Raw genomic sequence first — 13,150 nt, 5'->3', positions numbered from 1 at the left:
GCAGATATTTTTAAGAACCGCAAGGTTGTGTTGCAGAGTAGGACAATTTAGGCCCGTTCACACCAAGATTGATAAATATAACTAGTGTTTCACACCAAACAAAACACATGCGACGTTGTTTATAAGCGTGCATTTTGTCGTCTGCCACTTTAAATGCTTGAGCTCTTTAAAGATGGGTAGATTTCTGATTGATAATTCATCAGCTGAAAAAAAAATGTCAATGTTCCAATGATATCATTCCTCTGTCATTATAATTATAGGCGTAGTGTGAACGTTTCTTATTGAATTAGAACAATTATTACAATGTTACAGTTATCGCCATTAGTGAATGGGTTTAAAATCTTTGTATTTGTATTAAAATCTCATTTACAAAGTATAAAATAATTGCCGTGCTGCTGTAGTTTGAAGTCTCTAAAAACCTCTGCACATGCAAGCTCAAACATGTAGAAAAAAAAAAAAAAAAGTTCAGCTATGCACAACCCTCTTATGAAACATCTGTAACAGCAGCCAGACACAGTATTATATTTAAGATTTTATTTCAGTTGCTGATAGAAAATTCTCGAAATTATTACCCACATACATCAAATAAAACAATCTCACTTTTCATTGATTTCAAAATCTTGCATAATTTCTAAAACTTTGGCATTAAAACAACAGGCATTATGAAGCAGGCACTTTGGGCTAAACAAAGAAAAAACTACTGGTAGTACTGTGAGGCTGACACAAACATCATTCAGTCAGATCTGAGGGCTGCCAAACAGCACAGACACAGCCGGATGCCATTTAAACAGATAAAACGTTTGGTCATGGAGCGTGAATACGTACTGCAATGAAATACAAGGTTATTTCATCCTACAAGGTGCAAGAACTATCATAGACACAAAACAACTTATATTTTAAATATTTGCATTATAAAGTGTGTCTAGTCTTGGCTGTAAGGAAGGCTTTAGTTGATTAGTTAATACAGCGTAATGTTAAATCATGTGGGATTTTAACAGAAACGTTACGGATGCATCAAGAGGAAAATACGGAAGTACACGTACGTACACACACACACACACACACTCTCTCTCTCTGTTTACCTTTGGCCACATTATAAAGAGGCACAGGCGCTCTGAAAAAGGAGAAGGCTTATCAACTAAATAATTAATTTAGATTAGACTCAACCCTCTGAACACACAGATGCACACACACAATTTTTGGCCCTCTTCCCCTTATTTGCTTTTGGCCTCACTGCAGGTAAACCGGCAACATGAGAAGTGTGAGGTCTAAAAGGAATTATCTTAACGACATCACACAGGTGATGAAGAGCGAGGCGATAGCTTTACTCAGACCACTCATCATCATCAAATTCGGATGAATCATCCTCAGAGTCGCTGCACTCCACGGCAATGCGACGAGACAGGATGGCTGCGACATCATTTCCTATGTGATCACTCTTCTCCTGCTCTCGCTGTTCCTCCACTTTACGCAGGTTAAATCCTACACACGCAGACACAATTGCAGCAAGCTCAGACACATTTTAAGAAACATTTCACATGTGTAGAAATGATCTGAAAGCCTTGTTAACTTGTGGTATTAACATCTGTTTTAGGTAAGACAATCATAAGTGTTCAGTAAGACATTACTCTGCAAAAACTACTGTTCAAAAGTAAGATTTCAATTAAATGCTCATCTTGTTAACTAAATCATGAAAAGAATCCTTAAAAAAATGTATCGTGGTTTAGCTGCTCAGCTATTTTCAACATTGATAATAAGAAAATGTTTAGAATGATTTCCAATGGATCATGTGACATTGAAGATTGAAGCAATGACTACTAAAAATTCAGCTTTTTGTCATCACAGGAATGAATTACACACATACATACAGTGGGGCAAAAAAGTATTTAGTCAGCCACCAATTGTGCAAGTGATTTTCTGGATTTTTTTTCTCATTTTGTCTCTCATAGTTGAGGTATACCTATGATGAAAATTACAGGACTCTCTCATCTTTTTAAGTGGGAGAACTTGCACAATTGGTGGCTGGCTAAATACTTTTTTCCCCACTGTATATATATATATATATATATATATATATAGAAAACAATTATGTTATAACAGTATCTTTTTACTGTATTTTCGATCAAATAAACAGCTTTAGTGAGCGTAAGAGACTTTCAAAAACATTAAAATCTTACAAACCCCAAATAAATGTTTGAATGGTACCATATACAGACATATTAAGTGCATTACAACCCCCAGTGATATGATTTTGCTAAACTGAACCGAAATAAATACTGATAAATAAAAATCTTTCAAAGGTGTTTAAAGCCATTGTTTTAGCACAATAAACAGACAGGTCTTTACATCTTTCCATGACACATTAGCATTTACACTACAAATGCGATGGGGCCACATGCGTTTCTGAAATCCGAATGCTGTTTGAACGCACAATCATGAAACGTTTCGGATCCCATTCACACCTAAATTTAGCTCGGACCAGAAACATGTTAATTTCAGTTGTAAAGAAGTCAGTAAATTTACAGTCAGCATGTGTACATGTACAGTTATAAATCAAGCAGCAGCAGGTTTTTGCTTAGTTTTCGCTTGCGTGGATTCCTATTGGAGTGACTGGATTTCACCCACGAAATTTAACTTAGCAGTAGGGCTGCCCCCTAATAGTCGACGCGAAAAGGCTTGGTCGACCAAAAGTTTATTAGTCGCTTATTCGCAGGAAAGAATGTTTAAAAACCCACAGGAAGCGTTAACGGCTGGTCTTTGTGGTAATATATCGGGCAGGACATCCAAACGCTCACCTATCATTCATCAACCTCAAATATGGCTTACCACCTGAAATATGTTAGTAGCAGCAACTGTTAAAAAAGCTATTCAAGTGTCTGTGAGGAGTGTGGAAGCTGAACAGTACCGCGCTCACTACATGACAGATGGAGCGCCGGTGCGCTCACTTGCTCTTAAAATAGGCTACTCTACATTTATTTGTGTGCACTCACAATAACAACAAAATATTGCACTTTTGTAAAATATTGTAAGCAAACAGGGTGCGCTTTCTGCCGTCTCAGTCTGTGAACTTGAGCGCGAAACTCCGTGTATACTTCCCTTAAGCTACAGACATGGAAAGTATATCTATAGAGAGTGAAATGTCTACTTTTAAATGAACCAATTCAAATGGAATACTAAAATTCTCAGATTATGTAATCCGTATGAAACATGCATGCAGGTGCGTCCACTACTGCGGAAATGACGAGTCGACGACGACTTCTCTTAAACCGAAAACAAAGAAAGCGCTAGTTTATCAATAAATTATTAAAATGTTAATGCAGCCTCATTACTGTTTTTCCCTGACACATTCATGATCATTACTTCTGCCGGTGTGCTGTAGCAAGCTTCATGCGTGCACTTGAGCGCTTAATAGGCTATGTAGACAATTAAAGTCTCATTATAATGATTTCAATGTTTATTAATAAACGTGCAATTAGTCGACTAATGCTTAAAATGAACAACTACTAGTCAACCAGAAAAATCTTTAGTCGAGGGCAGCCCTACTTAGTAGTGGTAAATGTGATTATGTTCCAATTGTTTAATCTGACTGAATCGAACTTAAAGAGTTTGTAAATGTATGTAGTTATGTTACCTTGACGGATAGCTGAAAGAAGGTCGCTGTGAGCATCACCCTTGGCTGGAGCAGGCTGGGCTTTTGGTGCGGCAGGAGCAGAGACTCCTCCTGAGGGAGGTGGGGCTGGAGCAGAAAGTGGAGGAGGGCCTGGAGGAGGTGGTGGAGGGGGAGGAGGAGGTGGTCCACCTGCCATGGGTGGCGGTGGAGGAGCTGGAGTACAGGCATCCATGAGTGGTGGTGGAGGTGGGATGGAAGCAGAATTGCTGGAGAATGGAGGGGGACAGGGGGGCGAATCGAAACCTAGAGGTGGTGGAGGTGGGATCATGCCACCGGGAGGTGGAGGTGGTGGTGGTACCAGAGGAGGAGCCACAGTTGGACGGCCTGGAGAAGAAGGCATCGCTGGTGGAGCTGGTGGAGGATGACTGGGGCTTAAAAGACTACCGCGCTTCGGAGGAGGACCCCCAGATACATCATTATACCTGCAAGAGGATAAACGTTTGTCAGCTCAAAAATGAATCTGCACTTCAAATGGCAAGCTATTTTAAGACACTCACGGCATGTCTGGAGGTGGTGGTGGTGGTGGGAAGTCCTCTTGCATTGGAGGTGGGAGAGGAGAGCCGGTATCATAGCTGTAGGAGTTAGTGCTTTGGTCCAAATAGCCATCAGAGTAATTAACACCATCATCACCAGAGCCAATGCTGCCATTCAGCACTTCTGAAGAGTTGCTGTTAGTGACACATAAAACAGTAATATTAAAGACAGATATCAAAAATATCCTCCAACAGTCGTGCTGCACCATGCTATTTTTTATTAGTGTTGGGGTATTGACAGATTTCACAATCCAATTCTATTCAGAAGCTTATGAATCGATTTAATATAAATTTGGACATACTGTATATCAGGTAGAGCACATGGCAATTTATTTAAGGAATACTCAACTAAAGCTGTATACTATAATACTATTAAAGGTTAGAATTAACAAAAGAGTCCATATATATTTATTTTTGTATAAAATAGTTGAGTACAAACATTTGAATTGCACAAATATATTTAAATATTTGAATAAATAATAATGTTTCTACTCTAAATATAAAAATATGAATGGTGGTATAAATTATTTATTTGAACTTTAAATAATGAAGACAACACTTACATCTTAAGTAAAAAAAGAAAAATAATAATAATAACTTGTAACAGTGCATTTATTTAGCAAAGGTTCCTCCCTAGAGTTATTATTTCTAGCTAACTAAAAAGCTATGGACCCTTTCCTGAGGTAAATGTGGTATTACGTGACATGCTGTTCACAAGCTGTCTTTCCACGGCTGAAACACTGATTGAGTTATTTCATGAAACATGATATATTTCAGTAAGTTGTACTGTTTCTTTCAACATAACTAGTAAAAAGGAAGAGATGACCGGTTCACTGCTGCTTGAACTGATCTGTCACGCCACATGAAAGAGCATCAAAATGACATCTATGGTTTGAATCTGGTATAAAATTTACAGAATTTGAAATCTCGGACTTTGTTAAAAATCAAGCCACACAATGTATTGCAATTATTGGATGGGACATGTGCTTCAAATAAGGTTTACTTCAAGTATCAACTGAAAAGAGCATAGACCCAAGACAGATTTTTGGGATTTATAAATCGATATTGGTTCATCAAAGTTAGAAGATGGATTGAAATCAGTTGATCTATATTGTCAGTCTGGCCCTAGTTTTTATTACCCCATGGCATCGTTTCTGGGTAGAACAAACTCCTCCCCCATTTTCCGGCGTTCCCATTCATTTTTACGTGTTTTGATCTTTCGAGGGTTCAAGTTCCTTCGGTTAAGGTTGTCATCTTTCTTCTTCTGCTCTCAATAAACACAGAAATAAACATTGGTATTGGATGGTATTTCGAGGTGTTGCAATACATGTGTACGCACGCATCATACTCTTATGTCCCACCTTATGTTTGCGTTTCTCTTTCATAATGTCCTTGGTATCTTGAAGCATTTTCTCTTTCCAAAGGTCAAAGAAATAAGATGGATCAGTGTAGAACTTCAGAGCCTCCTTACCATCATCCCTGAAAAACAGAAAACCCTTTAACCACCTTATACTGAAACAAAATAACCATATTCTGAAGTAATACAGTTAATTTATTGTGATGAATATAAAGAGTTTTACATGCAAATACTACATTTTATTGCCTTTATAAGGTCAGTAAATGGAGGTCAGATGTGATAGTGTGTTTACCTGTAACAGCTCAGATTGTTGAGGGGGGGTGGCTGGCTGCAGGTCAGATAGGTCTCTTGGATAGGCTGCGGTAATGATGCCCTAATGAAGAGCTGCTGATCCTGGATGAAATTGGAGTGGAAGGCTTTGCGGCTGGTAACTGCCTGAAGAGAAACTGGAACGAGAAAGCAAAAATAGGAGAAGAAAGGAACAAAGAAAGATGATAACATTTGGAATTAATTCATATTTTGCATCATTGCGCAAAAAAGCACACATTAAGGCTTTTTTCACACTGCACTCAGATATTTATGGCTACTGTCATTTTGCAAGTGATTATATCAAATCTGTGTTGCCATAGTAATGACGCCAAGAAATACAGGGGAGTAGATGGGGAAAACCACTAATTTTGCCTCTGCTCGACATGAATGTCACATGAGCAAACGAGAGTGAATTCAGATACATCTATAGTCACGCTACTGCCCTTTGTGTATGGCGTTACCGTGACAGGTAATGAGAAAGCACATGAAATCTGATCTGATGGTTCATACTGAAATGAATTTCTTTGGGGGTTTTTTGCTTGAAGAAAAGGTGTAACACTTCTAGAAAAACAAACTTAAATGTTACTGGTTAAAAACAAGTCATGTTATGACCATCCTAATTGCTGTCATCAGACCACTAATGACAGCTCAACCTTCTTTAACCTTTTTTGAAAAAAATTAAAAAAATACAAAATAATTAAAAAGAGTTGGGTACACAAAACAGAAAACAAAAATTAATTTAAATACATAAAATAATAATACAAAAGAAAAACAAAAAGAGTTGATTAAAGAAAGAAGGAGATGAAACAAAAAATAAATAAAATATTAATACAAAACAACTAAACAAAAGTGTTGTATGCTGAATAAAATAAAAAAAATAAAAAATGCAAAACAATTGTACTTTGCTAGAATCAAACACAGCATTGACAATTCTGTTTTCTGTAGCAAACAAGTGTGGTCCAAAAAGAGATTTTCTTAAACCAAAGCAAAATATGACTAATAATATGCCACATCACTATAATGAAAAATGTTGAGCATAACCCAGTATCTCTCACCTTCCTCTTCTTTAGGGTCCAGCTGGGTGACTTTGACCTGCAGCTTGTCCACTCTCTCTCCCAGCGTGTTGACCCGTTCGGCAAACGAGCTGGCCTGGACAAACAGTTCGCCAAACACATCCTCTGCATACTTACCTATGATTAAATCACGGCTTAAAAGCAGCAACACAAAACTGATTTTCTTCAGTATACACCCCATTACACACACACTTACTAAGTGATCCAAGTTGGCGAATGATGTTGGCAAGTGTGATGTTGGTCACACACTCCAGTTCACTCTTGATCGTATTTGGCAGTGACTGGCGACAGAGGTGCCGTGGTTCGATGTTTCGCGTCACCAAAGGCATGATGGAGCTTATCTGTCACCTTCCTCTTTGAGACAAAAAAAACAAAACAATGCTTTACAAATTCTGTCATTAGCTGGGCTGGTAGAATCGATGACATGGGCTGGTGCTTTTCCCCCCACCGACACTCAGAGGCTTATATTTGTCCAAAGCAGAACCAAAACTGCTGCTGTGTTTCTTCTGCCAATACGCAACTTACATCCTAATTTCTGCAGATAACACCAGCGAGCAACTACCCTTTAACATTTTTTATCTTCGTGCTACTCATATTTTATATACATTTTATTTTAAAAGCGGTTTCATCTGTGGTTTTTACAAACAACTAGTCATAGCCTTTCACCATGTTATGAATCCGTGTATATAACCAATTATATAGCCTATCTATCTCACTGTTAAATTTACAGATATGAATCATTTTATACATTTGAATCTAATTTTAAGTTTAATATAATTCAAATTAAATTCAGAAAATAATGCCCGTGCATAAAGTAAAAAATGTTCACCCATCAGACTTCCTACATTGGGAGGGAGTGGAGGCTCTAGTTCACAACATACTAGCCTAACTTTGTTTGTGACAAGATAAGATCAAATCAAAGTTGCTCCAAGTGAACTGATTTCCAGTCCAAAGTTAAAGCTTCGACTATATCAAATTGGCATAGGGTTATTCGTCACGACCGTTGAAAATGCTTCAAAATCTAGTAACGGAGGCCTAAACCCTCTGAGGCGTCTGTGCGGAGCAGGAAGTGATTAGCGTTAGCTGCCTAACCTTACATACGGTCAACTCGCAAACCCAACTGCGACTTTTTTAAAACTTTACGCACATATAAAGTACATCTCGGTCTTACCTGAATATATCAATAGATTTTGCCTTTCAACTACCTCAGCAATACCATTTCCTGAGTTTAATGCCTTCCATGATTTTCTAAGCCGACAAAATGTCTACAAGAGCTGTATGGCAGCCAGCTACATCTCAGTCCCGCGTTTGGTAACTTTTCATTGGACGGTGCAAATCCAAAGATACTATTGGCTGATGCGTCCGTCAATCACAGAAAAAAGGGCGGATATGGAAACTGGAATCTTGAAAGCGCAACTCCACCCTAGCGGCTTGAAAACATCTGTTCGCAGTTTCTACACGGAGGAGAAAGCTAATCAACATTCCTGAACATCGGGCCAGTCCGAACAAATCCGAAACATGGCGAAATCCTGAAAACCTGCAAAAGCAATAAATAAATAAATACACAAATAAATAAATAAATGTGTGTATAAATACACAAATTCTTGTTTAAATACATATATAAATAATTAAACGTGATTAAAGTAGGCAAATAAATAAAATAAATTGGTGGGCAAATGGAAAATGTTTAAGGAAATGCTAAACTCATCCTATTTATTTTCCTTTGATCACTCGTTTATTTCTGAATGTAGTTCCGCATTTATTTTTCCTCTGCACAACATGCTAATGAGAGGGTGTCAACCATGGACTTGCTCGGGTCTTGTGATAGCTGGGGGCACAGCTTTCCCGCTGACAGGAAAGGCATGGTGTAAATCCAGTATAGCCTAGTAAAGTCACTTTTGCCGTTCAACAGAGCAAAAAAAAGAGCCGTATTGTCCGTACAGTATCTGTGACTTTACAAACGACCCAACGGAATGGCCAGAGGTGTCATTTCCCGGCACTCGATATTCGCAAATCTAGGGGCCATCTCTAAAGTTACATAAGACATTGGTATACACTTTTCTAACTTCAATAGCATTTGAGGAAAATTACTTGCAGTAACACAACCAACTGTGAAGTGGTCACGTAGTTCTCGGTTATAATGCACATCTTTTAGATTTTTGATATCTATTAAAATAAAATGTAAATTAATATCTACACTGTAAAAAACTTCCTGTAGAAATTACAGTAACTAACTGACAACAGTTCGCTGTAAAAAAAACAAAAAAAAGAGAGAGATGAAAATCAACTGTAGAGAACTGTAAATTGACAGTTCATTACTGGCAGCAACCACAGCTGCCAGTATTCTACTGTTATTTTCAGGACGTCATGCCAATAAAGCAATATGAATTGAACTGAGTTGAAATGAATAATTGATCACTAAGCAATTAAAATAGATTATTATCTTTCTTTCTTTTTTGAGATCGAATGCCATCAATGCAGGAGGTGGTTTCATGTGCCTTCCAATGACAGACAGCCAGTTCAAGAGGGCTCAAAAGGTTGACTGGAAGTGCTGCCTATGTAAATAGTTTTAAATTCTGCAAATCGTCTAATATATTACAGATCTTTAATGTAAAGTTTCAGGTTTGGGTTGGGGGAGAGCATTGGGAAAATTAAAAATATGAAGTTACACAGTTGTCATTGTTTTTTTTTCATTGTTATTTAATGGAACTGCTAATTTTACAATTTGTGCATATAGTTTTACAGTAACTGAAAAGTGAAGCAAACCAATTACAGTCAACTTTACAGTATAACAGTATATTTTCTATTGTTTTAAAATGCATTACTCAAGAAAGGACCAAAAAATGAATACAATAATAAAATGTTTTACAGTTAAACAATATTACATTCTTTTTTTTTACAGTGTAGATATGAATTTACAGTTTATTTTAATAGATATCAAAAATCTAAAAGGTGTGCATTATAACTGAGAACTACATGAACACTTCACAGTTGGTTGTGTTACTGTAAGTAATTTTCCTCAAATGCTATTGAGCTTTAAATTATGGCATATTTTTAGCTTGAGCCCATATTCGTAAAGAAAAAAATAGCAATATTTAAATATGATTTGACAGTTTATTTGAATAAATATAAAAAATCTAAAAGGTGTGCATTATAACTGAGACCTACATGAACACGTTACAGTTGGTTGTGTTACTGTAAGTCATTCTCCTCAAATGCTATTGAGTTTTAAATTATGATATATATTTTGTGTGTGAGTCCATTCGGTAGTGAAATAAACAACATATTTATATATGATTTGACCATTTATTTCAATAAATATAAAAAATATAAAAGGTGTGCATTATAACTGAGAACTACGTGACCACTTCACAGTTGGTTGTGTTACTGTAAGTAATTTTCATCAAATGCTATTGAATTTAGAAAAGTGTATACCAATGTCGTATGTAACTTTAGAGACGGTCCCTAGATTTGCGAATATCGAATGCCCAGAAATGACACCTCTGGCCATTCCGTTGGGTTTTTTGTAAAGTCACAGATACTGTACGGACAATACGGCTCAATTTTTCTATGTATCTTGCTCTGTTGAACGGCAAAAGTGACTTTACTAGGCTATACTGGATTTACACCATGCATTTCCGTCAGCGGGAAAGCTGTGCCCCCAGCTATCACAAGACCTACATTCAGAAATAAACGAGTGATCAAAGGAAAATAAATAGGATGAGTTTAGCATTTCCTTAAACATTTTCCAATTGCCCACCAATTTATTTTATTTATTTGCCTACTTTAATCACGTTTAATTATTTCTATATGTATTTAAACAAGAATTTGTGTATTTATACACACATTTATTTATTTATTTGCATATTTATGTATTTATTTATTGTTTTTGCAGGTTTCGTCCTCCATATAAAATATTGCACGTAGCCCTGTTGTATAAAAATGACGTTAATTTAACATGGCTGTTAAAGGATTATCACAGCGTGATAGATTTAATTGTGAGCACAATGCAGGGTTGAATTATTGCAGTACTGTTCACAACCACTTCTTAGCCCGTGAGAGAAGGAAACAAATAATACGAACATGCAACTTTACCTCTTAAAGGGGTCATATGATGCAATTTCAAGTTTTCCTTTCTCTTTGGAGTGTTACAAGCTCTTGGTGCATAAAGAAGATCTGTAAAGTTGCAAAGACTAAAGTCTCAAATCCAAAGAGATATTCTTTATAAAAATTAAGAGTCAACCACGCCTACCTAAAATGGCTTGTTCTAATGCACCCCCACATACCTACGTCACTATGTGGAAATATTAGCATAATGCCGCCCAAATGTGCACTCAAAGAAAGAAAGCGTGGTTTCAGGAACAGCAGTAGATGCAGCATGTCAGGGAGACGCTCTGTTTCAGTGCGAAAGCAGAAGCACTTTATTTGGCCTTCCGGAAGCAGATGCAATTAGGAATCATTGGTTAAGATTTATTTACAACAGAACAGCTCAACCCAGATGTACGAATTTGTGCAACGCATTTTATGGACGACAGTTTTTTGAACCTAGAAGAGTACAAGGCTGGCTGTGCACAAAGGCTATTTCTAAAAAAAAAAAAAAAGGTCAATTCTGACTTTGCTATGACAATCTGGCGCTTCTGAATCAGCGACTGTAAGTATGTTTTGTTATTAGTTTAAGTATTTGCTATTGACTGTTCAAATGCGGAGTTTTGTGCAGCACAGAGTAACGCGTCATGTGTGTGTGAGGGGAACAGGGTCACATCACAGGAGAGTGAACTGCCTGTCAGAAATCATAGCACATCAGTTGTCTTAACCGCGACTTGTGTACTGCATCATCACTGGGTCTGTCACGTGACTCTGTTGCCCTTTCGGGCTTGAACTGATGGTAAAACTAATGACATTATTAACTGTCTTGATATTTAGTTTGAAAGCTGACGCTCGCGATTATGGTAAGAGGAATTACATTTCCAACGCGTGCTTGTGGTGTTCAGCCAATCACAATGCACTGGGTCAGCTGGCCAATCAGAGCAGACTGCGTTTGTCAAAGGAGGGGGCTTTGTTGAAAACGACGTGTTTGAGAGAGGCGGGGCATAGAGGACCTACAATAATGTACAGTATTTGAAAAATAATGTTTTTTGAACATTAAAGCATGTCAACATATTCTGTTACACCAAATACACAAAATAATTATCTTTAAAATAGCATCATATGACCTCTTTAAAAATGTCATGCATATTTGTATGTATTCAACACGTCCACCTCATTAAACGATGCTGTTTTAGTTTAAAGTACTCTTAGACACATTAGAGTTTTGCTTCTGCATCTAAGTGTCTTTTGCAGTTGGTTATCTAGGCTACTCGCTTGTCCTCATCCAGCTGAGTGTGTATGAGCTGTGAGAGTTGGCCAGTTTGTGTCTCAGCACTATGTGTCCCGGGCCGTGTGCTGAATGCACGAGTTTGAGGTCTGAGATGCGGAGGGCTCTCAGTACACTGTGCCAGTGAAATGCACCACCTCCTCTTCGGTACCATCCACCTCAAACCCCGCCCACTGCACATGAATGGTCAGAATGAGCTGATTGATCCTTCTGAGAGTTCCATCCTTAATCCAGCTTTCAAATATGCGCCATTCAGCACTCTCCAAATCCATACGCAGAACATCAACCTACATAAACACACACTAAATGAATGTGACATTATGGGAGCAACAACAACAAAAAAAGCAAGAGATTACACTTAAAAAATATATTGTATTTGAATGAAATCTGTTTTTTTAAATGACCAGTGATAAAATATAATACACATATACCCTGACATGCAACTCATCTTATGAGTCACTGTTGCGATGACGCCCATGTGTGAACCCAGACTTAAGTACATAAGGTGATGATTCACTACTGATTCAGCACTGGTCGTTGAGTGTGAAATTATTTGTGACTTCTAGTGCATGTAAGAGAATCTTAAAATTTGTGTATTTGGGTGTAGATACTGTGGTGTGGCCCAGAGAGTCCATAATGTCAAGAAGCCTGTGTTGTACATTACCCACGAGGCCTGAATGATGGCGTGGATTTCTCCAGTCCAACCAAGCCCGATGATTCTTAACTGATGCAGGCTCTTGACTCCCTCATCCGCTGGGGTCAAACCGATGAACCTCACACCCTGCATACAACATTGTGTCTAAAACGCAGCATCCTTCCCATCCAGACTACAAA

The 13,150-nt window shown here is 37.7% G+C and overlaps 1 protein-coding gene across 1 annotated transcript; it reads right to left on the bottom strand.

Annotated features, from left to right (window-relative positions):
• Positions 1-519: 519 nt before the first annotated feature.
• On the bottom strand, positions 520-8,266 carry LOC107591634 (wiskott-Aldrich syndrome protein family member 2-like). Its single transcript, XM_016280849.1, has 9 exons — positions 8,114-8,266; positions 7,139-7,296; positions 6,925-7,059; positions 5,853-6,006; positions 5,565-5,682; positions 5,343-5,467; positions 4,168-4,338; positions 3,632-4,092; positions 520-1,482 (listed from the first exon to the last, which is right to left on the bottom strand). Exons 2-9 carry the CDS (start codon positions 7,269-7,271, stop codon positions 1,325-1,327), a joined length of 1,455 nt encoding a protein of 484 aa, XP_016136335.1. The 5' UTR covers positions 7,272-7,296; positions 8,114-8,266; the 3' UTR covers positions 520-1,324.
• Positions 8,267-13,150: the final 4,884 nt, after the last annotated feature.

Source organism: Sinocyclocheilus grahami, unplaced genomic scaffold, assembly GCF_001515645.1.
Source record: "Sinocyclocheilus grahami isolate Dianchi unplaced genomic scaffold, SAMN03320097.WGS_v1.1 scaffold144.1, whole genome shotgun sequence".
Lineage (NCBI taxonomy): Eukaryota > Metazoa > Chordata > Actinopteri > Cypriniformes > Cyprinidae > Sinocyclocheilus > Sinocyclocheilus grahami.
This window is presented reverse-complemented; position numbering and strand designations above follow the sequence as displayed.

Bases quoted from the DNA above. Each gene is read 5' to 3' on its own strand.
- LOC107591634 (XM_016280849.1), bottom strand. From the start codon at position 7,271: ATGCCTTTGGTGACGCGAAACATCGAACCACGGCACCTCTGTCGCCAG. The intron at 6,007-6,924 runs GTGAGAGATACT...TTCTCGTTCCAG, and splicing joins GGACCCTAAAGAAGAGGAAG to TTTCTCTTCAGGCAGTTACC. The intron at 5,683-5,852 runs GTAAACACACTA...TCTGTTTTTCAG, and splicing joins AACAATCTGAGCTGTTACAG to GGATGATGGTAAGGAGGCTC.